Genomic DNA, 23304 nt, shown 5'->3' with positions numbered 1-23304 from the left:
TTTCTCTGCTGGCAACGGTTGCTTTTCGGTTCATAATTGTGATATGTCCGTCTATATTATCGATATTTTAGTACAATATATCGTTTCAGCAGCCCTATACAGTCTGACCGTATTGCCACTAACCAGAGTGCTGAACTGCCATTAATTCAAAAATTTCAAAATCTCATCTTTGTTTTTATTTATTTCGTATCAAACTTTAAATTATTTATACAGCGATTTGTTTATAGTCAGCACTTTAACATTATTATTTGTTGTTTTCTTTGATTGTTGCACAATCTTCAATATTTTGAAAATAGTTTCGTTGGTTTTCCTTCTTTTATTATTACAAAATACAACTTATTATTAGTTAGAACAAGAAAAGTTTTTGTGTTTAATGTTTAATGAAAGCGGCGGACAAATTTTCGCGGATGCCTAATTGTTATAAAAGCTATTGTCATGGATATATATATATATATATTGCCTCAATAGGGGGTAATCAGTTATGTATGTATATATGTATGTATATATATATATATATATATATATATATATATATATAAATATTTATGTGTATATGTATAGAAAAGTTCGTAATTTGTGTGTAAATTGGTAGGACATAGCATTACTTTTTAAATGATTGCAATTTAGTCTATACTTTGATTCTTTTCTTTTCTGTTTTGTTTTTTCTTTTTTTTTGTTTTGTTTGTTTTGTTAAATTTACAACAATTTCACATACGAAAAACACAGCTCGACTTAATGCTTCGTTACGATCTTTTGCAGCTAGTCAGGTTAACAATATATTGTTTTCTTTTTAATTTTTTGGCAGGATTTTCTGTGTGTTTTCTGTATGTATTCCTTTGCTTCTTCCATTTAGCTCGTACAAAGACCTAACATTAAAATTATATAAAATAAATAATTGAAAATCATAATCATAGACGAAAGACAACTTTCGCGCTCTCTTTCTTCTTCTCCTCTTGAGCGTGTACAAATAATAATCATCATCATTCCATTCCATTCCAACACGACTCTGTGTGCTTCCTCTCTCGCTTTCTCTGCTCGGCTTGGCTCTGCTTTCTGTCTGATACGTTCCCCTCTTTTACTTCCGCTCTTTGTGCCAACTGCTTTTGCTCTCTCTCTCTCTCTCTCTCTCTTCTTTTTAGTCATCTTCATGCGCATTATCCTTTGCTGTGCTGTGGTCATTGGCACTTTCGCTGGCCGCTGGTTGGCTGCTGCTGCTGCTTTCCGCTGCCGCCGCTGCTCCGCTGCCATTTTTATTGCTATTCCGTGCATCCGTCTCATCGCCAGCAGCTGCATTGACCTTCGCCTCCAAGGCTCTAATGCGATTCTCTTGCTTCACAATAATCGCTTTCAGCTTGCGAATCTCATCTAAAATATTGCGATGATCCTTTTCCTGCAGTAAGTAAATTTAATTAGCATCAGCTATATATGTATATACAGGTATATCTCTGCATTACTTACCGAGAATATCGCTGCACTTTGATTGGCATCATTCGAATCATTGTTATTCGCGGATGAATGATTGCCTCCAGAGAGCGGACCGCCTCCGCCGCCTCTCGATGCGGACGCCTTGTTCAATATGTTGGCCTTCTTGCTCACAGAGAGTGTCGTGTTGCCGGAGGAGACATAGCCACCCTGTACAATGGAGACGCGATCCTGATTAGGTTTATTAGGTTAGCTGTTCAGATTGATGGGCTTACAACAAAGAACAAAGAACACAACAACAAGCGCCACGCAGCGTGCGTGTTAGGAGCGTAAGCGTGTGTCTGTGTGAGTGAGGCGAGGTATGCGTGAGCATGTGTGTGTAAGCGAGCAGACAGGCTGCATTAACATTCATTACTGTTTGGCTTATACTGTTATACTGTTATAATGCTTTAAGCTCTCTTTAACTATTTGCTCTCTTCGTATGTGTGTGTGTTTGTGTTTGTGTATTGGACAGTGCTGTCTCAAGAGCACAACAGATCGGCCGCAACAAGAAACGGGTAAAAATAGCCAAAAATAAAAGGCTAGATCTGTTCAGGGCAAACAGCTAAATTGCCAGCACTGATGATCACTGATGATGATGGCGCCAGCAGACGAGACGAAACGAGCAGCAAGCAAAACACGAAATATTAGCCAAGCGCAAACATAAGGACATTTCTTATATACTACAATATATGAAAATTCTGTAACATATCTACAATAGATCTCTTTACGCTCTCTCTTCTATGAACAGCAGCTGCCATAGCTTGCAAGGGCAACGCTGTTATCCTAATAGCCAGGAGCGATAATCTATGCCGTTGACGCCACTTACTTTTAGCGAGAAGGTTAGCGGATCTGCGTCTTTGCCCGCAATCCATTCCTCGGCCGTGATGGCCGCATCTTCCGCTAATGTGTCCGGATAGAGATCCTCCTGGAAGAGATCTGATTTGCGTGGCACTGTCATCGATATCACCTGGCAGAGACCATTGTTGTTCAGCCTGTAGAATTTGGCTATTTCACAGGTGGTTACATCACAGCCACGCTTCGGCATCAGTCCAATGCCACGCTGCGGATCGGGCGTTTGAAATGTGTTTATATAGTGCACAAACGGCGGCTCCGGCGTGACCTAAAGCAAACGCCCAAATTAAACAGAGATCAAATGAAGCTGAAGATCAAAGCCTTGCCTCGAAATAACGTATCACAGAGTCTCCTTTGCCGCACAGATAGATCAAATTTGTGTCCGCATCGTACAGAGGGAACATCACACCGTTCGATGTATCCAGTTCGACCATGACAATTGGTTCGTTCAACGCATCCGGGGCACGTAGCGAGTACTGTCGCTCCGAGCTGCGATTGAAGCCGGTCGTGAAGATCAAGCCGTGACGCAAGAAGATCGCGCGAGTCGCCTTCGAGCCCTCGTGGCACATCGCTTCGCTTTCCAATTCGCCGCTTCGTGGATCATAGATGCGAATCTTTTTATCCTTGCAGGTGGTGACCAGCTTGGAGCCGTCCCAGTTGAAGCAGGCGCTATAAACGATGTCCGGATGGGAGTCAATGTGCACCAGAATCTCGCCAGTGCCCACGTTCCAGATGACGACCTAATTGAGACAAGACGTAAATATGTTAATCCAGATCTTGGATACCTCCGACTCGAACTCTACCTGGTTATCGGAGCCCGCTGTGAGCAGCACATTGAGCGCTGACGGATGCCACAGGACTAGACCGACGCGTCGCTGATGGAACACCAGATCCACAACGGGTTCGGTGAGTGTGCGCGATAGTCCGCCATCTGGTATCTGCCACACCTTCACCACACAATCCTCCGAGCCAGAGGCAATCACATTGTCGTTATGCGGACACCAAGCGATGTCCAGCACTGGACCCTTGTGACCGCCCACCAGCGGATGATCCGCTGCAATGCGCCCGACCTAAACGAAACATGAAAGAGGGATATAAAATATTAAGATATAGTCAAGTCAAATCTGATTAATTTAAGACTTTGATGAAAGTAGTTTCAAGCAATTCAATGCACAAATTCTTCAATTGAGACTAAAATGGATTTTATATTAGAAATTGTATAGTATCAAATTGTGTATATATATATATATATATATATATATATATATAGACTTGAATTCATTCTTCTTCGTGACTGCTCGTCTGAGTACGAAATCCCATTAACCCTTCGAAGAACTAATAATTATTTTCTGCTTACTCTGGGTCTATAATGGAAACTTAGTTGTTTAATTAATAGTTCTTTGTAGATTGAGAATCGATAACACCAAAACTACAATTTTTACAAACTTAGTCTGCTCGATCTATATATGTACGTACCTATAAAGAACTTAGGTGAATGGGTGTATCTAACGGGGATTTCATATTAAATATTAATAAACCTAGCAAGCTGTTTCCAAATACAAAGCAGTTTTTTTTTTCTTTCTTACGTTTTATAGTTAAATTCGAAAATGGAAAAATTTAAAATTTTGATTATTTATTTGGGCTTTTCGTTTTCGATTCCTTATTTAACTTCATGTAAGCATCCATATAGAAGTCATCAAGCACAATAAATTTATGTTTAGATCTGTGGAAAATGACTCGAAACTAAATCTTACAGGTGTAAATGGCCAAAATATATGTCTGACCTGTGAGAACTTAGAATCGTGTACAGTAAACGAAACTTTTGTGTCTAATCACGAGGATGATGATAATAAAATAGTATTAAGGGGACCTCAAGATGAGTCAGACCCAAAAATCGATAATTGCATGATACCCAATTACACAATAAAAGGTAATGTTCCATCTATTTCACAGCTGGTATAATTTGTCTGATTCTGAAAAATACGGTATTTTAGGTCAACTAACGGATCTGGTATGCTCTACTAGTCATGATAACAAGTGTCACGCAATTCGCCCAGAAAATAAAAAGGCACCTACAAGCCAACTATGCGCCGAATGCGGGTTCATATGTGGTTGTACAGGAAATCTACTGGAATCACTAGGTGTAGGGAAAGGTGTTGTTGTTAATTTCATACTTATATTATCATGTTTACTAGCGTTTTTCATTTTGACCATCTGAAATAAAATATATGTGATAAAGTTACTTCTTGTGGATATACGATCCTCATGAAACTTGTAGGTCGTGATCATAACATTGACATGCGTGTATATGCCGAAGCACAACTCTCTAGTATTTGAAATACGTCTTTTACAAAGGTGAGGGTGAGAGGGTGGATATAGGGGTTGGGGCGAAACTACAACAAAAATCGAAATTATATAAAATATATAGGTCTATATTTAAAGTTTGGAGACTGTAGCTCTAAAGATGTAGGAGATATAATGAAATAACTAGCTTTCGATAAGGGTTTTAATCGATAATAAAATATCGGGAATAGTTTTCGATATTTAGAGAACAACTTGATCTACACGCACCAAGGAAAAAAAGTTTCAGGTCTCTAGCTCTTATATCTTCTGAGATCGACGCGCTCATACAAACGGACGGACGGACAGACAGATGGACAGGGCTAAATCGACTCAGCTCGTCGCCCTGATCAAGAATATATATCCTTTTTTGGATTTGCCACGCCTCCTTCTGCCTGTCACATACTTTTAACAAAACCATTACACCCTGAATTCCCATTTTCAATGGGTTTAGGGTATAAAAACCAAAGCAATCTGTTTCCAAATACATAGAAAATTATCGAATGCGATTCGTAGAACTTTTTCATTCATAGGTCTCTTATGTTTTATAGTCAAATTCGAAAATGGAAAAATTGAAAATTGTGATTATTTATTTTGGCTTTTCGATTCTTTATTTAACTTCATGTAAGCATCCATTTAGAAAGAGTAAAGCACAGTAAATTTATTATTACATCTGGGCCAAATGACTCGAAACTAAACTTTACAGATGTAAATGGCCAACATACATGTGTGAAATGTGGGATCTTAGAAAATTGTAGAGTAAACGATACTTTTATGTGGAGCAACAAGTATGACTCGCTAAAAATAGATTGGAAGGAACCTGGAGAATATACGGACCCTAGAATCGATGCGTGCTTGAATCCCGGTATGAAAATAAAAGGTAATTTCGCATCTATTTCACATTTCGTATAACACCTGATTCTGGAAATCGCGGTATTTTAGGTAAACTAACGGATGTGTTATGTTCTGGTAGTGCTGATAGAAAATGTCACGTAATTCGTCCAAAATATAAATATGCGAATCCAATAAAACTGTGCGCTGCATGCGGATACATATGCGGCTGCAGAGTTAATCTAATGGATGCTCTAGATGTAGGAAAGCGTGTTATTGTGAATTTCGTACTTATATTATCATGTTTGCTGGCATTTTTCATTATGACCATCTGAAATATGACATTATATAAATGTAATAAAATATGTATATGTTCTGTTCGCAAAGGAAAATGAATCTAGGAGATGTAGGAGATGTAGCTTTATAACTGATATTCGATAAGGTTTTTAATAATCGATAACATTAAAACTAAAATGGTTATTGTTTTTTTTTTAATAAACTTGATTAAAATAAAATATATGACTTTTAAAGAATTCTCAAAATTTCGATCTTTCTCTCTATATGTCTCCACCTCTGCCTCCAATTGCAAGTCCTACTCTTCCATCCATCCACCTAATCGTGTCCATTTAATGCACGCTCCAAAAATTGAATTTAAGGTCAGCCAAATCCATAAAATATTCAAATTTAGAGCGTGTGAAAGCGGCGGCTACCGCAGCAGCTGCTGCTGCATGAAGAAAAAAATAACAAACTTTCGTACGGAGCGCGTTTTGCATACAAATTTGGGCCCAATTAGAATTGACCAGGCCAAAAATCAGACGCGTTGCTAAGGCAAACGCCCACACAAACGGCGAAGGCGAAGACAGCTGAGCAGATGCTCAGCTTTTTTTTACACTTTTCGATTTTGCAGTTTTTCAATAACTTCTCACTCACGATATATATACATACATTTATATATATAGCTAAATAGGGGCTGAGACTATATGCTATATATTCAATATCTGTATATATATATTTTTGCAATTTTTAATTTATTTTTATAAATTTAGACAATTTGATGTGTCATGTTGGCAGCCAGCCAAGAAAACTGCTGAGAAATTGAGAGCGAGAGCGAGAGCGGGAGACAGAGAGAGCGAGCGAGTGAGAGTTCTCTTAAGAGTTGGGTTGAGGTTTGCTTGCCTAGAATTCATAATGCTAGGATCTAGCTTTATTTATAAAGCATGAGACATGACGAGACGACAAAAGGCCAAAGACAATTGGCAAAGTTGAGGACTGATTGACTAGAAGATATCCTACAGTAGGCAGAATGAAAGGATGAAGAATAGATCAAGAGCCGGCCTATCTGATATATGTTTGCTGCTTATCGGCATTTTTTTTTTTTTTTTTTTTTTTTTTGAAAATGCACTAGTCAACTCATTGTACATTCCTCTCACTACAGCAGAGATTATGCAGCGATTAATTTTGTTTTTTACTACTAATGAACCATAAGTTGTACTTGATTTGCGCAGCTGGTTCATGCGCTAAACAGCTGTCGATGCCTGATTAAAAAGCTGAATAACTGAGCAACAAACATGATTCAAGACTAAATGAACGAGTGTAGCAAAAGAACGACTTGCTTCTGCCTCAATTTCTTCAATCCATGTTCTAGCTCGAATTATAGTAATGCACGAACCTCTATAAGCTTTCCGTTAACTCACATCTACAGGGTATATACATATACAGAAAATAGCCTCTCACCGACGTCACTTCCTAGCATGGCAACAAGACCACAAATGGCAACCCCCAAATACCCTATAAATAGAGGTTCCATTGTGCCTATATAAATAGCTTTATAATGACACACTCTTTCTAAATCTACAAATGGCCTATGTATATGCGAGGGTAGTCAGAAAAGTTAACGTTGCTGAATTTTAACAGGCATTTCAGCAAGGGCATATGACTAAGTAATACCATAGATAAGCTCAAAGAGTTTGAGAAGAAGGGTGTAGGAGCTATCAAACTGAGGCCAAATGCAAATCTATCTTAAAGATTAACTTCAACAAGTTTACTACAGAGACTCACATATGGACTTTCCATATGTACGAGGGCAGTCAGGAAAGTTGTGGCTTATGTACTATGATTCTACATACATAAATATAAGCAAAGGTAGCTAAGAAGAAGTTCAGAAGTTAAATCAACTGTTTAATTTTCTGATTTCCATCTAGTCTAATCCTTTGCTTTTATTAGCTACTCTCATGGGTATTCAGTTTTTCTAGGGTATCTTAGTGGTCGCAGCTATCAGATATACTCACTTTATTGTGTGGCAATACGATGAAGGCTCCGCCACCTGCTGACTCCACAATGATGGCCAAAAACTTTGGATTTACCGCACAGAATGTGGAGTCCCAACTGGATTTGGATACGCGTATATTATCGTAGCATTGTTCCCGTTTTAATGACTGTCCATAGACGTGACGAAATTTTGAGCTGCGCACAACACGAAATGACATCTTCTTCTGTTGCTTCTACTTCTTCTTCTTCTTTATATGCCCCCCTCTGCTTCGTTGCGTCCCTTGGAATTACCGTTATGTGAGTAACTCTGCTTCACTCTCTGGGTTTTTGTATTTCTTTGGGCAGTTCACTTGAGGCTTGAATCGGATTTGTTGTTAATTTTGTTGTTGTATTTCTTGGTTTTGTTTTGCTTTCTTTTACCTGTGAAAAATAAGATGAATAGATAGAGCTTGTTAGTTGTGTTTTTTCATCAGCGTTTTTAAGAGTTGTCTGTTGCGTCGTCTGTTTTAGGCAGGGGTACGGAGGCCTATTCCCTTTATTATGAAACATCATCGAATCGTTTTGACACTAGGTTCCAAGCACTCAAAATTTTTTGAAATGAAAGCCATAAGGAATCTTATTGACATAAGAACTTTATGCACAAGCTCTGTAAGTTTCAGGCAATAAAGTTTAACTCAGAACCTAAATCAATTTTTAATATTTTTATATTTATAAGATAAGATAAGACTTCCAGATAAACCCTTTTAAATCTCTGTTAATATTTGTTTATTCAAGAGTTACAATAACACATTCTGTTACTATTTAACAGTTGACAGCATGTTAACATAAGTAAACCATGTAAATGATCTGTAAGCACTATCATGTTAAGCGTATTTGATTACACAATCAGCTATTATTAAATATAGACAAATCTCTCATCATACATCGCAAAACCCTGCCCCAACCGGCGCCTCTGTTATCAAGTTTTCGCTTAGCTGCGAGCCGTGTCAAAACCTCGATTTGTTCAATAAATTTGCATATTACGTGGAGCACGCGGCAATCAATAAGCAGCTCCGTTTAACTGTGACTTAACCCGACGAAAACAAATATCATTTTCAGCTTTGTTGTCATTTATTTTGTTTGGCAAATGTTGCATAAACAGAGGGAAAAGAGAGAGAGAGACAGAGATAACAAAATATGATTAAAAGAAAACAAAGTATATATGTATGGGAAATATAAAAACTCATTTAGAATACTTTCCCCACGTCACTTTCTACCTGACCTGCCACGAAACAGCGAAACGTGTTCAATTATCAAAAGTTAATTAGCAACTAAAGTGAATAAAACAAGCGAGAGTAAGTAACAAATGATCGACTAGCAGTTACCCTATGAAGAGTATAGCAAATATGCTTCGAACTGATTTCAATAGAAAAAGAGCTATTGATTATTTGCCAGAAATAACTCATATATATGTACATACGTATATACCATCTTCTTCAGTCAGTTAACACACATTTTGATCAAATCTTTATAGCTCTAATTCAAATATCAATCAGTTCAGGCTATAAAAAGTAATCAAAAGACTTTGATTTCCATATTATAGAGAAATATTGGCAACAAGCGAATAATTTGCATACCAAACTATATTCACTCATGTTGCTAAAGCAGGCAAGGCCATGCGAAAGTTTAATATCGATCTTAATCGCTTAATCAGGTTAGTAGCAAAACGTAATTGAGTAGAAAGAGATAGAGATAGGCTGACAATACTGCTGAATAAGAATATATAGGGAAGAACTATTGCTACTTATCACACACACTCTAATGCTACCCTGTTATTGCTCGCACTCATGGGGTATTACAACAACCGGGCTGTAGGCAGCTGCGCTGCTAGGCGCTGCTTTATAATATGACATCATAATGCTGAAATAACGAATCGCCGGCTGACAACACGTGAATTATGGCCACATAAAGAGAATACAGCAAAATGAAAGAAAAAAGAAAAAACTTCACTCCTAACAGCCGATTCGCAACTCTTTTGGGTCTTTAGGGTTGGGCCAGATATAACCTATGTATACGCTCTACTCGCCCCTCGCCGTTTTAACTCTCATAAATGTGGCAGAGCTTTCGTTTTTAATCAGTGAAAAACTCGAAACTTGAGAAACAGAAAACAATAAAAAACAGAAAGAAGCTAAAGAAAATGTCAACTCGCACGTTAAATTATAATATGCGCTTTGATTACACTAATAAAGGCTACCTTAGCTACTATACTGCATGTGTACCATGTGAGCCAAAGATATATAGGAAATATATGCAGCTACTCTTAATCTCTTTCATCAAGCTTTAAATTGGTTCAAGTAAATTCTGCTCATTTTAATAGAAATAATGCCTATTTCGAACTAGTGGACTATACTAAACATGACTAATAACATAAATTTATGTATTTTCAATAGGAGTCATCGATCATGTATATAAAGTTTTTGAGCTAATCATCAATTATGCTGTTTACTAAGCTCCCAACATTTCATATTGAACTGTTATATATACTATATAGCATATACCACTTAGTAAATAATATAGTATATATATAATCAAACATGATATATACAATATCAAGCCATTAAAGTTCTTCCCTGTACCGTCAAAAACTGAATATTATATAGAGCGGCAATAGCCAAAAAGAAATATTCCAAATTTGAAGTCTCTAGTCTCAGTAAAGGGTATTTATCATTCGGCGAAATCCATATATTCATATATTTACTTTTATGCCGAAAGTATTCTAAATATATGAGCGTTTGTATATATATATTTATGTTCTTATACAGTCATATGGAGAATTTGTCATTGACCTGCTTAAAAATCATAAACATGCACAAATATATATGTATGTATGTACACATACATACATATATATGTATATGAATAAGAGTATATTATGTAAATGCATATAAATATTCCAAGTATTTATTTTCTTTTAACATTTTTATAAAGTGTTGTGTGTATGTGTGTGTAACTGGGTGTGTATTTACGTACTTACATATAAATATATATATGTATATATTTTAGTCACTATTATCGACGTGTTCTGCTGATATACTTTATCAGCAAATAGAATTGCCTAAAACACACTCGAGAATAAAAAGGGAAAAAATCGAGCTCTTCAAAAGGCCATAGATATAGATATATACTCTACCCAAACATACACACATCTACAAATAAATATATACATATATAGAGATCGATTCGTGTGTGTGTTATTTATTATGTTTATATATTTGCGCCTCAAGAACACCTTCGCTAGAAACATTTTTGAATAAAATTTCACAGCTGCTGAAGGTCAAAAAAAAAAAAAAGTGTTATTAATAGAAAATTCAATCATCTTGCTTAAAATTCAATTTTCATATAGAGACACAGAGCGAGAGAGAGAAGGAACGTGAGAGGTGGAGAGTGGGCGGGAGGCATTGTAATTTGCGTTCTTAATATTTTTAATTCATTTGCAACATTTTTGACAGCTTTTGCCATTGCATTCCTTTAACGATAAAAATATACATATATTCACATATGGATATGAATATATGTATGTGTATGCATATACGTATAACGGAAGTTGATATTCAGTAGAAATACTTGTTATATCGTAATACGGGCTGCGGGTGGAACAAAACAGAAGAGAGGAAGTAGTTGAAGAGAGAGAAGTGAAAGAGAGGCTTCAGATTGCTGAGTAGCTCAACTGTCAAACAGTGGCCGCAAATAGTTAATGCATCAAAGAAAAAGAACTTCTCATAAATAAGATGTAGGGAAAGAAATAAAGAGTTGCAAGAAGTTAAAGAGAGGCTTCTTTTGCAGCAAGTGTCTATCGAACACTAGCTGCAATCAGTTAATGCACACATTAGCTTTATTTTACTGCGAGGCCATAGCAACAGTAACTGCAAATAGTTAATATTCAACTAGGTTACACATAATTACTTGTCCTTCAGCCTATCTTTTTTCTAATATATAGATATCACAACAAATCCAATGTTTAGCGGTAGAAAAAAAAACCAATGATTAGATAAGCTGCCGGAAAAGCAAATAATACAATATTTTGTAACTACAAATAATCAAAGTTTAAAGTTTACTTGGAAATCAATTTATCTATACATGAGTGTAAATAAATGCAACAATATGTTGTAAGTGCAACTCCTCTGTGTAAGAGTAGCCTGACTGCTGTCACGCACTGTATGCTGTTTACATTCACAACCAGTGTTGCCAGGTTTTGAGACATAAAAATAGCAAAATCGTCTCTAAACAAGTAAGAAAGCTCTAGTCGAGACTACTCGACTACGAGATCCCCTGAACCCTTGGAGTAATAGCTATTTCAATAATTTTTCGCGTCTTTCAGCTTACACAAGAAACACGCACACACACACACACACAAACATACACGCACGCACGCACAGACACACACATACACAAACAATTACATACATATACAAACACAAGCATAAACACGCATGGGCGGGAGTGAGCGCTTACTATGAGAACTTAATTGCTTAATAACTTTTTTTGTGGACGTACGATCTTCATGAAACTTTTAGATTATGATTATAACATGAATATGCATGTAATTGTTAAAGCACAAGTCTCTAGTATTTGAAATACGCTTTTTACAAAAGTGAGGGTGAGGGGGTGAATTTAGAGGTGGGGGGTAAATTTTAACAAAAACCGAAATTGTATAAATTGCATATAAGCATACATTAAAAATTTGGAGACTCTAGCAATAAAGGTGTAGAAGATATAATTTTAAACCTGGTTTTCGATAAGGTTTTTATCGATAAAAAAAAATCGGGATGAGGTATCGATTTTTAATGATAAACTTGATATGCGCGCTGTAATTACGGACATTTTAAAAAAAATTTGAAGTCTCTAGCTCTTATATCTTCTGAAATCGACGCGTTCATACATACGGACAGACGGACAGACGGACAGACGGACAGACAGACGGACAGGGCCAAATCAACTCAGCTCGTCGCCCTGATCAAGAATATATATACTTTGTGGGGTCGGCCACGCCTCCTTCTGCCTGTTACATACATTTCAACAAAACCATTATACCCTGATTTCCCATTGAAAATGGGTTCAGGGTATAAAAATAGCTGAAAATAGCTAAACAAATTTTAAAATAGCTTACAAAAAAGCTGAAACCTTTATGCATTATGCATTTACTTTAAATTTTATTTTTAAATGTTATTTAATAATGTTACAATTTGGTCCACATCCAAATCATCATCAGAATTATATTTTTGATTAACTGGAATCATTTTTAAATATTTGGAAGGCACGGTATAATCATGGCGGCATTTGCCATTGCTGCGCAAGAAGAATTAGCGATGGTATAAATTCACAACTAGTGATGGTATAAGTACGACAAAGTCGTGGTGGTAGTATCGCGCAGATCATTACGTACAATTTGGGACTTAATCGAAAAATGTTTTTTTTTTTGCTTTAAATACTAAAATCAAATTCAAAATATTCGTTTGTAAAATAGCTAAATTTATAGCTAATAGCATTTTCAAAATTTTCATAGCATTTAGGGTTCAAAAATAGCTAAAAATGCTATTAAATAGCTAATCTGGCAACACTGTTCACAACAGCTTCCACAGGCCATTTCTCATTACGATGCAGCCCGCTGATCGGTTCATCAGTTGATGATTGTAACGCGCCGCTGCTGCTGCTGCTGCTGCTGAGGCTGCGACGTCGACAGCGACGTGGCCACAAATTGACTTAATGCTTGATTGCAAATCTTAACGCTTTGTCGAAACGTTCAGCGGCCAATTCTAATTGCTAACAACATTTGCTGCCCCGCTTGGCGGCGTGACTCTAAAAACCAAAGCGCAAAAAGGGCGAGCATCAAGAGAGTGAGAGAGAGCGAGAGAGGGAACGGCACAGTCGCTGTCGCAGTCGTCAATTAAGCGTTGTTGTAATATTTCACTGTGCTATGCAAGCGAGTGTAAGAAATGAAATGACAAACGCGAAGCGGTCAATGGATAAAGTGGCAACTGGCAACGGGCAAGTGGCAAGTGGGGCCAGCCAGAGCGCAAAGGAGTGCCGCTCCAATTGGCTGCTGCACAATGCTAATGCAGCCCGTTATAAAGCCGAACATCTAATTAGATGACAACGGACGGTGTGAATGTGTCATAAGCAACACATAAATAACAATTGCACTAACAATAACAATGACAATAATATATACATATGTACATATGCTACACAGTACAAATAAAATAAATTGAAAAAAAAAAAAAAAAAAAATGTAAAAGCTTTTAATTAATGCTTCATAACAATATAAACAGCTGGCGGGAATCGAATCAGCATAGACTGGCTTACGAGGCGCATGCCTTGCCACTAGACCACTCCTTTCCTTAAATAAACTTCCTGTATAAGCTCACAGGCAAAATGAAGAGAGGGAGAGCGAGAGCAAATGAACTAAAATATAAATATTAGCCATGAATTCGCCTAGTGTCATTTGACTACTTCTTTTGTAAACTTCCTGTATGACAGAAAAGAGAGAGATAGAGAGATGCGAGCAAACCGTGAGTAAGCAATTGCATTGTAAGTGCGGCGAATTTAATTCAATTCCGTTTTATTTAAAGCCACATTAACATTTTCTTACTGTGTATAATTATTGTTTTGTTTTATGTATTTGTGTAGGTGGCAAATGAATCATTAATGCCAGACGCGACTGCGACTGCCTGATAAGCATCTGCAGCTGCAAGTGCAGCGCTTATCAGTCATCGAGCCTCGCATGGAAACTTTCGCTTGCATATTGCGAATGCAGCTGCTGCTGTTCGTTGCAGCGCTGGGCTGCGCTGCGGCTGATGATGTCATTAAGCATTACTATAATTGCCAATGGCATGCAACAACAACAGCAAATACATCGTCATCGTGATTGGACTGACTTGTTGTACTTAGGTTCATCAAACTGCTGTCGCTGTTGCTGCCGCTGCCGCTGCTGCTGCTGCTGCCGATGTTGCCCGTTGCCTGTGCGATTAACTTAAATCTTGACAAAAAGCGCGCAAGTGTCTTCCCTGAGACAAACGTTTGTCAGCGCTAGAGATGTGCGCGTGCTGTGGTGACAGGGCGAATACTCTAATGATGCATCATCATCTATTAGAATATAGTTAACTTACATTTTGCTTGCTGCAGTTAACCAATTCAATTCAAATTCGCTTCAAGTTTGCTATGCGTTTTATACTTATCTATACGCATATTCATTTTCATTCGTGCCAACGCAAAAATCACGGCACGCACTCAATACAAATAACATGCAACTCAAACACGAGCGAACGAGCAAGGGAGAGAGAGGAGGGTGAGCACATCGGTGGGTGTCGGTGTCGCCGCCGAGTGAAAGTGGAACTCGGCTGCTAAATTTAACTATGCATTGCTTGTTGTTGTTGCTCTCTTAATTGCACGACGCTTCTCCGTTTCGCGTCTACTTGTTGCTATTTCTGCCGCATTTATGCCTAGTCAGACTGGCGGCATTTGTTGTTGCTGTTGCTATTTGGACACTGCACTGTGGACAACAAAGACCTATTCAAACAACAAAATATTTTTACTACAGCTGCTTTCAATAAAAGGTTTTTGCTACATGGCATCTCCACTCTATTATGATAAAACATATATTTGAAATATACAAGATTAGACAATTGAGCTAATCGAATGTATTTGCGTAACTAACTTTTTATGACTTAAAATTTGCTAATTTTCCCCAGAGTGAGCTGTCATTTAATTTGCATACAAATTTCGCACACGCACACACTTACACGTACACACTGCATGCGTTTCTCATTTTTATTTTGTCACTAATTGGCGTTTGCTGCGTTTCTTGCTTTTTCGCCGCCGTTGCTTAACCCATTTTTGGACAACGCCTGGCAGCAGCCACAACAACAACTACAGCGACAACAGCTATGCGTGGGGGGCGTGCTCGCACGCGCTCTTACACTTTCTAAGAGAGCGCCACAGACGTAAACGCAGACGCAGACGCAGACGTGCGCTGCTGGAGGTCGTTTGTTTTTCACACTTGTTTCACACACGCACACACATACACATACCCATACAGTCCCACATACAAACGCACTCATATAAAGAGCGAAAGAGACTGCCTGTGTGACTGCTGGAAATGTGTGTAATTCAACGCTTTGGCCAACTTGAAGCCACGTTTCTTGCCACAATATTTCAATTACGGCTTATCGCATGCGCCCACAGTTAAAAACAGTTAAAGAGTACTTTAAATGAGATTGCCTGACTAGCGGTTACCCTACAGACTAACTTTGATTGATATTGTACAAAAATTAGATGCTAATTCCCAATATAGCTCTAAGACTTTTTACATTGGTATATGTTCTATATATTTTCAGAAACTTATTATATATCTAATTTTTTCCACTCTCCAAACTTACAGGGTATATTTCCTTGACCAAACTAATTGCACGGATTCGAACACCCCCGCCTAAATAACTGTTTTTCAATCTAACTTGTTGCTTCCAGAGCAACAATTGGGCACTCTCTCGTCTCTCTCTCTCTCTCTCTCTGTCGCTCTGTGCCTCAGCCGCTCTCTCAGCTATTAACCAGAACATTATAAACAAGCTAGCCGGAAAATGTGAGAGCAAAGAGCGGGCAACGGCAACCACAGCAAAACACACACGAAAATTACAGCTAAAGACGAAAGAATAAAAAACAATTAATTTAAATAAGTGTATTAGTGTGAGTCTTTGTGTGTGCGAGGCGAGAAACGCAGAAATCTTTTGCTTGCTTGCTTGCTTTCGTTTTGTTTGCTTTTCTTTCATTTTGCAACATTTTTCGGCGTTCGGTCTTTTTGTTGTTGGCGCTGTCCAAGACGCTTCTCATTTTTATTCCCTTTTTTGGAGTGTTGCGACTCATATAACACTGTGTGGGAGCGGGAGCGCATGTGGCAACATTTTATAGCTGCACTCTTCACATGCATTGCGCTCACCACTCAGCACACGCACACGTACACAAGCGCGCGGGCAACTCACACATGAACACATACTCACACATGCACACACACACATGCAGACAAACACACGCATACTATCACAATTGTCGCACTTATTTTATTTGCCGTGATTTTGAATGATTTTGTAATACGCGCGTACATTATTTAAATGTAAGCTTATTAGTAAATTACTTGATTAATGATTAATAAATTAAATCAAATGGCTGCCACTTGATGGTTAGCTATACAAAGTGCCACAATGATTCATTGACATTTGTATTTGAAATGCCAAAGTTGCCGCAGAACAGAAATTCCACCAAAATAAAATATTCCCACACACACAAATTTTAAACACTCACATTAATTTAGCATTTATGCTAGGGCACTTGTGCACTTGTTGTATATTGAGTATTGGAGAAATTTGAAATTTCGCACTTTTGTTGTTGTGAACTGTTTCAAGAATTTGCGGTAACACCGAGCAGACGAAACGTAGCAAAACGCCGACGAGCGAGACGAGAGAAAACAAAACTGAACAACCAGGCAGTGTGACCGCAGTTAGCAGAGTGGAATAATACAACAGCTGTACAAGTCATAAAATACCAAATACTACAATACATAATAACAAATTTGCCACTGGTCACCCTAACTTTTTAATACTTAACATTATTTGAAATTTAAATAAAATAGAGTGACCATAGTACCAACAAAAATATATGTTTGCTATTATTATTTAATTTTTGATTATCCCAATGAATTAAAGCAAAACATTATTTAAAATTAACTCTAACGTGCATTCATATCGATTTGAAAACTGCTTGTCGTTTGTTTTGATGTCTTGTGGTGCATCATGATCAGTTTAAATAGCTCTATCAGTGGATATTCGAATAGGAGCGCCATAAAGAAAGCAACGATTTGCGTAAGCACAAAAACCAGAACTACATATTGAAACTGAAAGAATAACAAATAAAAATATAATCATGTATGTTAGTAATAGAAACATACCAAAAAGAAACTGTTTACATAAACAGGTTGTCGATAAGAGCCAGCGACAACCCGTAGAACAAAAACATGCCAAAGAAACGCTTGAAAGGAAATGCGCGCCAGTGGTCGAAACACAGAAAGAGAGCAAAACTCATACGCCAGCCCTGCAAGGAGCAAAGGAAAGCAGAGAGATTCAGTATTAAGAGAGTGTCAAAATGAAAAGAGAAAAGTCTACTTCACTTACATCCCACTTTAAAGCACATGCAACACACAAAGCCCGCACACGTTAGAATCCACAAATTCTTATAGACGCCCGCGTAGAGAGCCAGCCAGATGGAAGGCTTCTCAAAATCGAATTTGATGAATATATAGCCAGAGAAGAGAATTAGCAGAATAACCAAGACTAAGAGCCACAGGCCTAGTTCCAGTTGCCATTTGCCTTTGGAGCTCTTCGCCTCTGGCAAAGGTAGAAATTTCAAATAGAATTGAGCACACAGAAAGCCCATGAAATACCCGCCCAAGTTTGTGTAGAAAGGCGGGTATATTTGGTCGAACGTCTCCGAGTTGCGAAAATATAAATAGCGATAGGTTCTGTTAAAAAAAATATAGTATATGAAAAATTTATAATATTTACTCTAGGTTATCTCACTCTGGCTTCATGTGATAGACTGCATCCAGGCTTAGATAATATGTGATTGAAGCAGGCACAGCGAATATGGCGATGATTAGCAGTGCATAGATGTATCTAGTTAATGCTGGATGCCTGCAAGAGGGTAGTTCCAAAAGTATGCTCTCCATAATGACAATCAACTTACTTTTTTGTTACGATAATAATTATTAGAAACAGCTCAAAGAGCTGCATATCGGCTGCCATATACCAGGTTTGCTGAGCGCACTGGGAAAAATTTGTATTATGGGAAATAACTGTGTAGTTCTTGAATTAATCAAGGTTTTTCTCTAAGTGTAATACCTACACTCTCTTGCAGCATATAGTTGTTGACAAAGAATACGTTCTTCCACCAGGTTTCCCGGCAAAAAGTTCTCTCCGCCTCTGTCAGGTGCCGCCAGAAGGGACCATCGCCCAGACGAGTCAGAACGGATCCATTGAAGAGTATCAGTAGAACTAACGAGGGCAACAGTCGGAAATACCTATTGAAAAATACCCGAAAGTAAACTCCGATGCAGCTGAAAACACTGGAGGAGTTATTGATCCACTCTCGCTCCGTAAAGTTGACGTAGAGCAAAAATGCGCTCATTACGAAAAATATTTGGATGACTGCGTTTCCATTCTGAAACAAGGACGTCTCGAATCTGTACAGATAGAGCTCAAAGAACTCGGGATTCTGCAGCTGCAGCGTCATAAAGATCATCAAAGTGTGCCCCAGGATTACGACAAATACTCCAATCACACGGAATGCATCGAAGAAACGCAGATCGCGCGAGAAATCGCTGCTCGGGGGCCGAATCAGGCGATAATAGTTGCGACAGAGCGAGAAGCAGCACAGAAATTGTTGAGCTGTTAGCGAATAGAAGGAGCAACACTTAGGGATTATAATCTCTCGCTTTCTTTCTATACATTCACATATATAGATCTGTGCCCACCTCTTGTCTTGAGCGCCTGCTGATAGAAGAGACTCCCACGCGCCGCGCTTGTCAGCGGCTGCCTGCGCTTCAAGCTGAAATCGTAGCTGGACGAGACTATGGTTAAAAGCAGCAGCAGAGCGAGCAGCGCATAGACCGTCACATCGAGAGCATCTGAAATGGATTTGATTTTTAATAAAAATATTTAATAAATACTTAAAGTGGGTGAGACGTTTTGGCAGGGAGTCTGGATGATGGCATGATTATGATTGATATTTTATAGGGAATATATTATTTTTTATTTATTAAAAATTTCTTTTTTGGGTGTTATTTATTAATTCTTCATTTATTTATAAAAAAAAAAAAACAAGTAAGAAGGCTCCAGTCGAGACTGCTCGACTAGGAGATACCCTGAACCCTCTAAACTGATATTCTAATCATTCTGCACTTATTTTATGTACGCATACCTACACATGCATCCACACGCACGCATAAGCCTGCGCTCTGCTAACTGCACAGTAAGCAGCGACTGCGCTTGGGCTGCGCTGCAGTGTGGGCAATAGATTTCATGGGCAAATGAGAATTCATTTGTTGAACAATTTCTTTTGTAGACACACAATCCTAATGAAACTTTCAGAGCGTAATCATATGGTTAAAATGTGTGTAAAATCCAAAGCACAAGTCTCTAGTACTTGAAATGCGTTTTTTAAAAATTGGGGGCGAAGGGGGCGTGGTATCCAAAATCTGTAAATTACAAAATCTTTGTGTCCATTAACTCTATATACAAGGCAAATTTGAAGTCTCCAGGCTTAAAAGTGTTCAAACTATGCTGAAAAAACCAAGTCGATTTTTCGATTATTCTCGATAAAAAAGTTATCGGATGAGTTATCGAAAAAATAAAGCAAACTCGTACTGCCTATGGTATACACGAGTATGCATGCCAAATTTCAGCTCTCTAGCTCTTATATCTTCTGAGATCCTTTTGCTCATACGGACGGACGGAGGGACGGACGGACGGACGGACGGACAGACGGACAGGGCTATATCGACTCAGCTCGTCGTCCTGATCAAGAATATATATACTTTATGGGGTCTGCGATGATTCCTTCTGCCTGTTACATACCTTTCACAAAACCATTATACCCTGATTTCCCATTTTCAATGGGTTCAGGGTATAAAAATAGACTGACTGAGCGTATGGACCGGGGTTCGAATCTAGCTACATACACAATATTACATATATATTAATTAATTCATTAATCACTGAATTTTTATTTTTCTTATTTATTTTAGGATTTTTATACCCTGAACCCATTGAAAATGGGAAATCAGGGTATAATGGTTTTGTGAAAAGTATGTAACAGGCAGAAGGAATCATCGCAGACCCCATAAAGTATATATATTCTTGATCAGCACGACGAGCTGAGTCGATATAGCCCTGTCCGTCTGTCCGTCCGTCCGTCCGTCCGTCCGTCCGTCCGTCCGTCCGTCCGTCCGTATGAGCAAAAGAATCTCAGAAGATATAAGAGCTAGAGAGCTGAAATTTGGCATGCATACTCGTGTATACCATAGGCAGTACAAGTTTGCTTTATTTTTTCGATAACTCGTCCGATAACTTTTTTATCGAGAATAATCGAAAAATCGACTTGGTTTTTTCTGCCTAATTTTAACACTTTTAGACCTGGAGACTTCAAATTTAGGTTGTATATAAAGTTAATGGATACAAAGATTTTGTAATTTACAGATTTTGGATACCACGCCCCCTTCTCCCCCAATTTGTAAAAAACGCATTTCAAGTACTAGAGACTTGTGCTTTGGAATGTACACATATTTTAGCCATATGATTACGCTCTAAAAGTTTCATTAAGATCGTATGTCTACAAAAGAAATTATTCAACAAATAAATTCTCATAATATTGCCCACATTGCAGCGCAGCCCAAGCGCAGTCGCTGCTAACTGCGCAGTCAGCAGAGCGCGTGCTTATAAGTGCATGTGTATGTATGTGTGCATAAAAGAAGTCCAGACTGATTAGAATATCAGCTTGGAGGGTTCAGGGTATCTCCTAGTCGAGCAGTCTCGACTGGAGCCTTCTTACTTGTTTTTTTTTAATATTTGTTCAGTTAATTACTTTTGTTTTATTAATTTTTTAATAATAATTTAATTTTTTAATATTTATTTATTTTTCCCTTTCGTGGCGTAGAGGAAGAGAGCGTGACCGGCCAGCTTAAGTCAATTTTTATTTTCTTAATAATAATTTTTTTTTTTTTTTTTTTATACCCTGAACCCATTGAAAATGGGAAATCAGGGTATAATGGTTTTGTGAAAAGTATGTAACAGGCAGAAGGAATCATCGCAGACCCCATAAAGTATATATATTCTTGATCAGGACGACGAGCTGAGTCGATATAGCCCTGTCCGTCTGTCCGTCCGTCCGTATGAGCAAAAGGATCTCAGAAGTTATAAGAGCTAGAGAGCTGAAATTTGGCATGCATACTCGTGTATATCATAGGCAGTACGAGTTTGCTTTATTTTTTCGATAACTCATCCGATAACTTTTTTATCGAGAATAATCGAAAAATCGACATTGTTTTTTCAGCCTAATTTGAACACTTTTCAACCAGGAGACTTCAAATTTGCGTTGTATATAGAGTTAATAGACACAAAGATTTTGTAATTTACAGATTTTGGATACCACGCCCCCTTCGCCCCCAATTTGTAAAAAACGCATTTCAAGTACTAGAGACTTGTGCTTTGGAACGTACACACATTTTAACTATATGAACACATTCTGAAAGTTTCATAAAGATACTCTTACTACAAGAGAAATTATTCAACTAATAAATTCTCATAATATTGCCCACATTGCAGCGCAGCCCAAGCGTAGCCGCTGCTTACTGCGCAGTTAGCAGAGCGCGTGCTTATAAGTGCATAGAAGAAGTGCAGAATGATTAGAATATCAGCTTGGAGGGTTCAGGGTATCTCCCAGTCGAGCAGTCTCGACTGGAGCCTTCTTACTTGTTTAAATTAAAATCTCAAAAAATGTCATTGCTCTTGCTTACCGTGCTCCAATGGCTCATTCGCTCGCTCGCAGTACTCAATGCTGCTGCGCAGGCGCAGCTGATACTTTGAGCCGAGCTCCTTGTTCAGGCAGCTGTTGATCAGGTGATCGTAGTGCAGGCGCTCGTCGGATAGTCTGCGGTGCACCTTGGCATAGTGGCTGCTGAGCTAATAGTTTAGCTGATCAATAGGAGCTGGGAGTAAGTCTCAGGGTCATTTCACTTACTTCCTGGTCCTCGACCTTGCCCTCGTATAGCTGCTGTATCTGAAATCTGGCCAACGTGTGCAGCAATCGCTTGCAGCGCTCCACGCAAACGCCCACAAAGAGATGATCGTGTCTGTAGTGATGCTTCGCATCCCTGGACACCCGCTCGATCTGCTGCCACAGCTCGGAGCTGCCGTTGGGCCTCAGCTCCACGTAGACCAGGCAATAGGTGCTGTGGGCCAGCAGCTGACTCGGCCGCTGCTGCAGGCACAGATCGTAGTCGTCCAGCTGATGTAAGGGGGGCATTTGCCTGTAGAGGGTTACTGAGAAACAGCGCCGGAGTCAAAGACGGAGCCTTGCACATTCCTGACTCAACTTACAATTGAATTGCGTATCCGACCCATTGGCCCAGCTGCAACTGCAAATGCAGAGCAAAGCACTGAAAATCAAGAAATGCATCTTGATATGCGTTTTAAGATCTACTGAAACATTTTCCACAACTTTTGCACTTTATCAAATCGTGCAATTGCGTGCCGCATCGCAACGCTTCAATAGCTTCTTCACAAAAGAAAAAATAATAAAATGAAATATCAATGAAATATATTATATACATATGTTATCAAAGTCCACCACTTTAGAGATGTTAAGACTTACAAAAATTGTATTACAGAAATTGCTTACAATTTGTAGAAACTTGACCTTTCAACAAGTTTCGTTGCTTGTCTGTTTTCCTAGAAATTTAAGACAATCAAT

The 23304-nt window shown here is 38.4% G+C and overlaps 3 protein-coding genes and 1 long non-coding RNA gene across 5 annotated transcripts; 2 read left to right on the top strand and 2 right to left on the bottom strand.

The window, feature by feature from the left end:
• Positions 1–161: 161 nt before the first annotated feature.
• On the bottom strand, positions 162–17287 carry LOC6578325 (coronin-1C-A). 2 transcript variants are annotated; one of them, XM_002004202.4, is made up of 7 exons: positions 17086–17287; positions 7776–8175; positions 3120–3386; positions 2643–3056; positions 2291–2584; positions 1459–1653; positions 162–1390 (listed from the first exon to the last, which is right to left on the bottom strand). In XM_002004202.4, the coding sequence occupies exons 2-7, from the start codon at positions 7971–7973 to the stop codon at positions 1136–1138; spliced, it is 1623 nt and encodes a 540-aa protein (XP_002004238.1). In that variant the 5' UTR covers positions 7974–8175; positions 17086–17287; the 3' UTR covers positions 162–1135. The 2 variants fall into 2 exon arrangements, with proteins under 2 accessions (XP_002004238.1, XP_015018589.1); XM_015163103.3 differs by having other exon boundaries at positions 1459–1632; positions 17086–17286.
• On the top strand, positions 3838–4558 carry LOC26528257. The gene is made up of 3 exons (XM_015163104.3): positions 3838–3990; positions 4073–4246; positions 4311–4558. Exons 1-3 carry the CDS (start codon positions 3924–3926, stop codon positions 4532–4534), a joined length of 465 nt encoding a protein of 154 aa, XP_015018590.1. The 5' UTR covers positions 3838–3923; the 3' UTR covers positions 4535–4558.
• On the top strand, positions 5136–5861 carry LOC26527966. Its single transcript, XR_001449197.3, has 3 exons — positions 5136–5280; positions 5363–5536; positions 5599–5861. It is a non-coding gene; the product is annotated as an uncharacterized LOC26527966 (long non-coding RNA).
• Positions 17288–17438: 151 nt separating the features above from the next.
• LOC6578324 (nose resistant to fluoxetine protein 6) lies at positions 17439–23018 on the bottom strand. Its single transcript, XM_002004201.4, has 10 exons — positions 22932–23018; positions 22573–22874; positions 22349–22514; positions 19310–19462; positions 18682–19223; positions 18523–18602; positions 18357–18470; positions 17952–18298; positions 17729–17871; positions 17439–17674 (listed from the first exon to the last, which is right to left on the bottom strand). Exons 1-10 carry the CDS (start codon positions 23008–23010, stop codon positions 17510–17512), a joined length of 2091 nt encoding a protein of 696 aa, XP_002004237.3. The 5' UTR covers positions 23011–23018; the 3' UTR covers positions 17439–17509.
• Between the last annotated feature and the right edge of the window lie 286 nt (positions 23019–23304).

The sequence above is a fragment of the Drosophila mojavensis genome, unplaced genomic scaffold, assembly GCF_018153725.1.
Source record: "Drosophila mojavensis isolate 15081-1352.22 unplaced genomic scaffold, ASM1815372v1 contig_80, whole genome shotgun sequence".
Lineage (NCBI taxonomy): Eukaryota > Metazoa > Arthropoda > Insecta > Diptera > Drosophilidae > Drosophila > Drosophila mojavensis.
This window is presented reverse-complemented; position numbering and strand designations above follow the sequence as displayed.

Coding starts and splice junctions, on each gene's coding strand:
- LOC26528257 (XM_015163104.3), top strand. CDS start 3,924: ATGGAAAAATTTAAAATTTTGATTATTTATTTGGGCTTTTCGTTTTCG. Junction 3,991..4,072: donor GATTCCTTATTTAACTTCAT/GTAAGCATCCAT, acceptor TAAATCTTACAG/GTGTAAATGGCCAAAATATA. Junction 4,247..4,310: donor ACCCAATTACACAATAAAAG/GTAATGTTCCAT, acceptor ACGGTATTTTAG/GTCAACTAACGGATCTGGTA.
- LOC6578324 (XM_002004201.4), bottom strand. CDS start 23,010: ATGCATTTCTTGATTTTCAGTGCTTTGCTCTGCATTTGCAGTTGCAGC. Junction 18,471..18,522: donor ATTATTATCGTAACAAAAAA/GTAAGTTGATTG, acceptor ACCCTCTTGCAG/GCATCCAGCATTAACTAGAT. Junction 17,675..17,728: donor ATGTAAACAGTTTCTTTTTG/GTATGTTTCTAT, acceptor TTATTCTTTCAG/TTTCAATATGTAGTTCTGGT.
- LOC6578325 (XM_002004202.4), bottom strand. CDS start 7,973: ATGTCATTTCGTGTTGTGCGCAGCTCAAAATTTCGTCACGTCTATGGA. Junction 3,387..7,775: donor TCGTATTGCCACACAATAAA/GTGAGTATATCT, acceptor TGTTTCGTTTAG/GTCGGGCGCATTGCAGCGGA. Junction 2,585..2,642: donor CTGTGATACGTTATTTCGAG/GCAAGGCTTTGA, acceptor CGTTTGCTTTAG/GTCACGCCGGAGCCGCCGTT.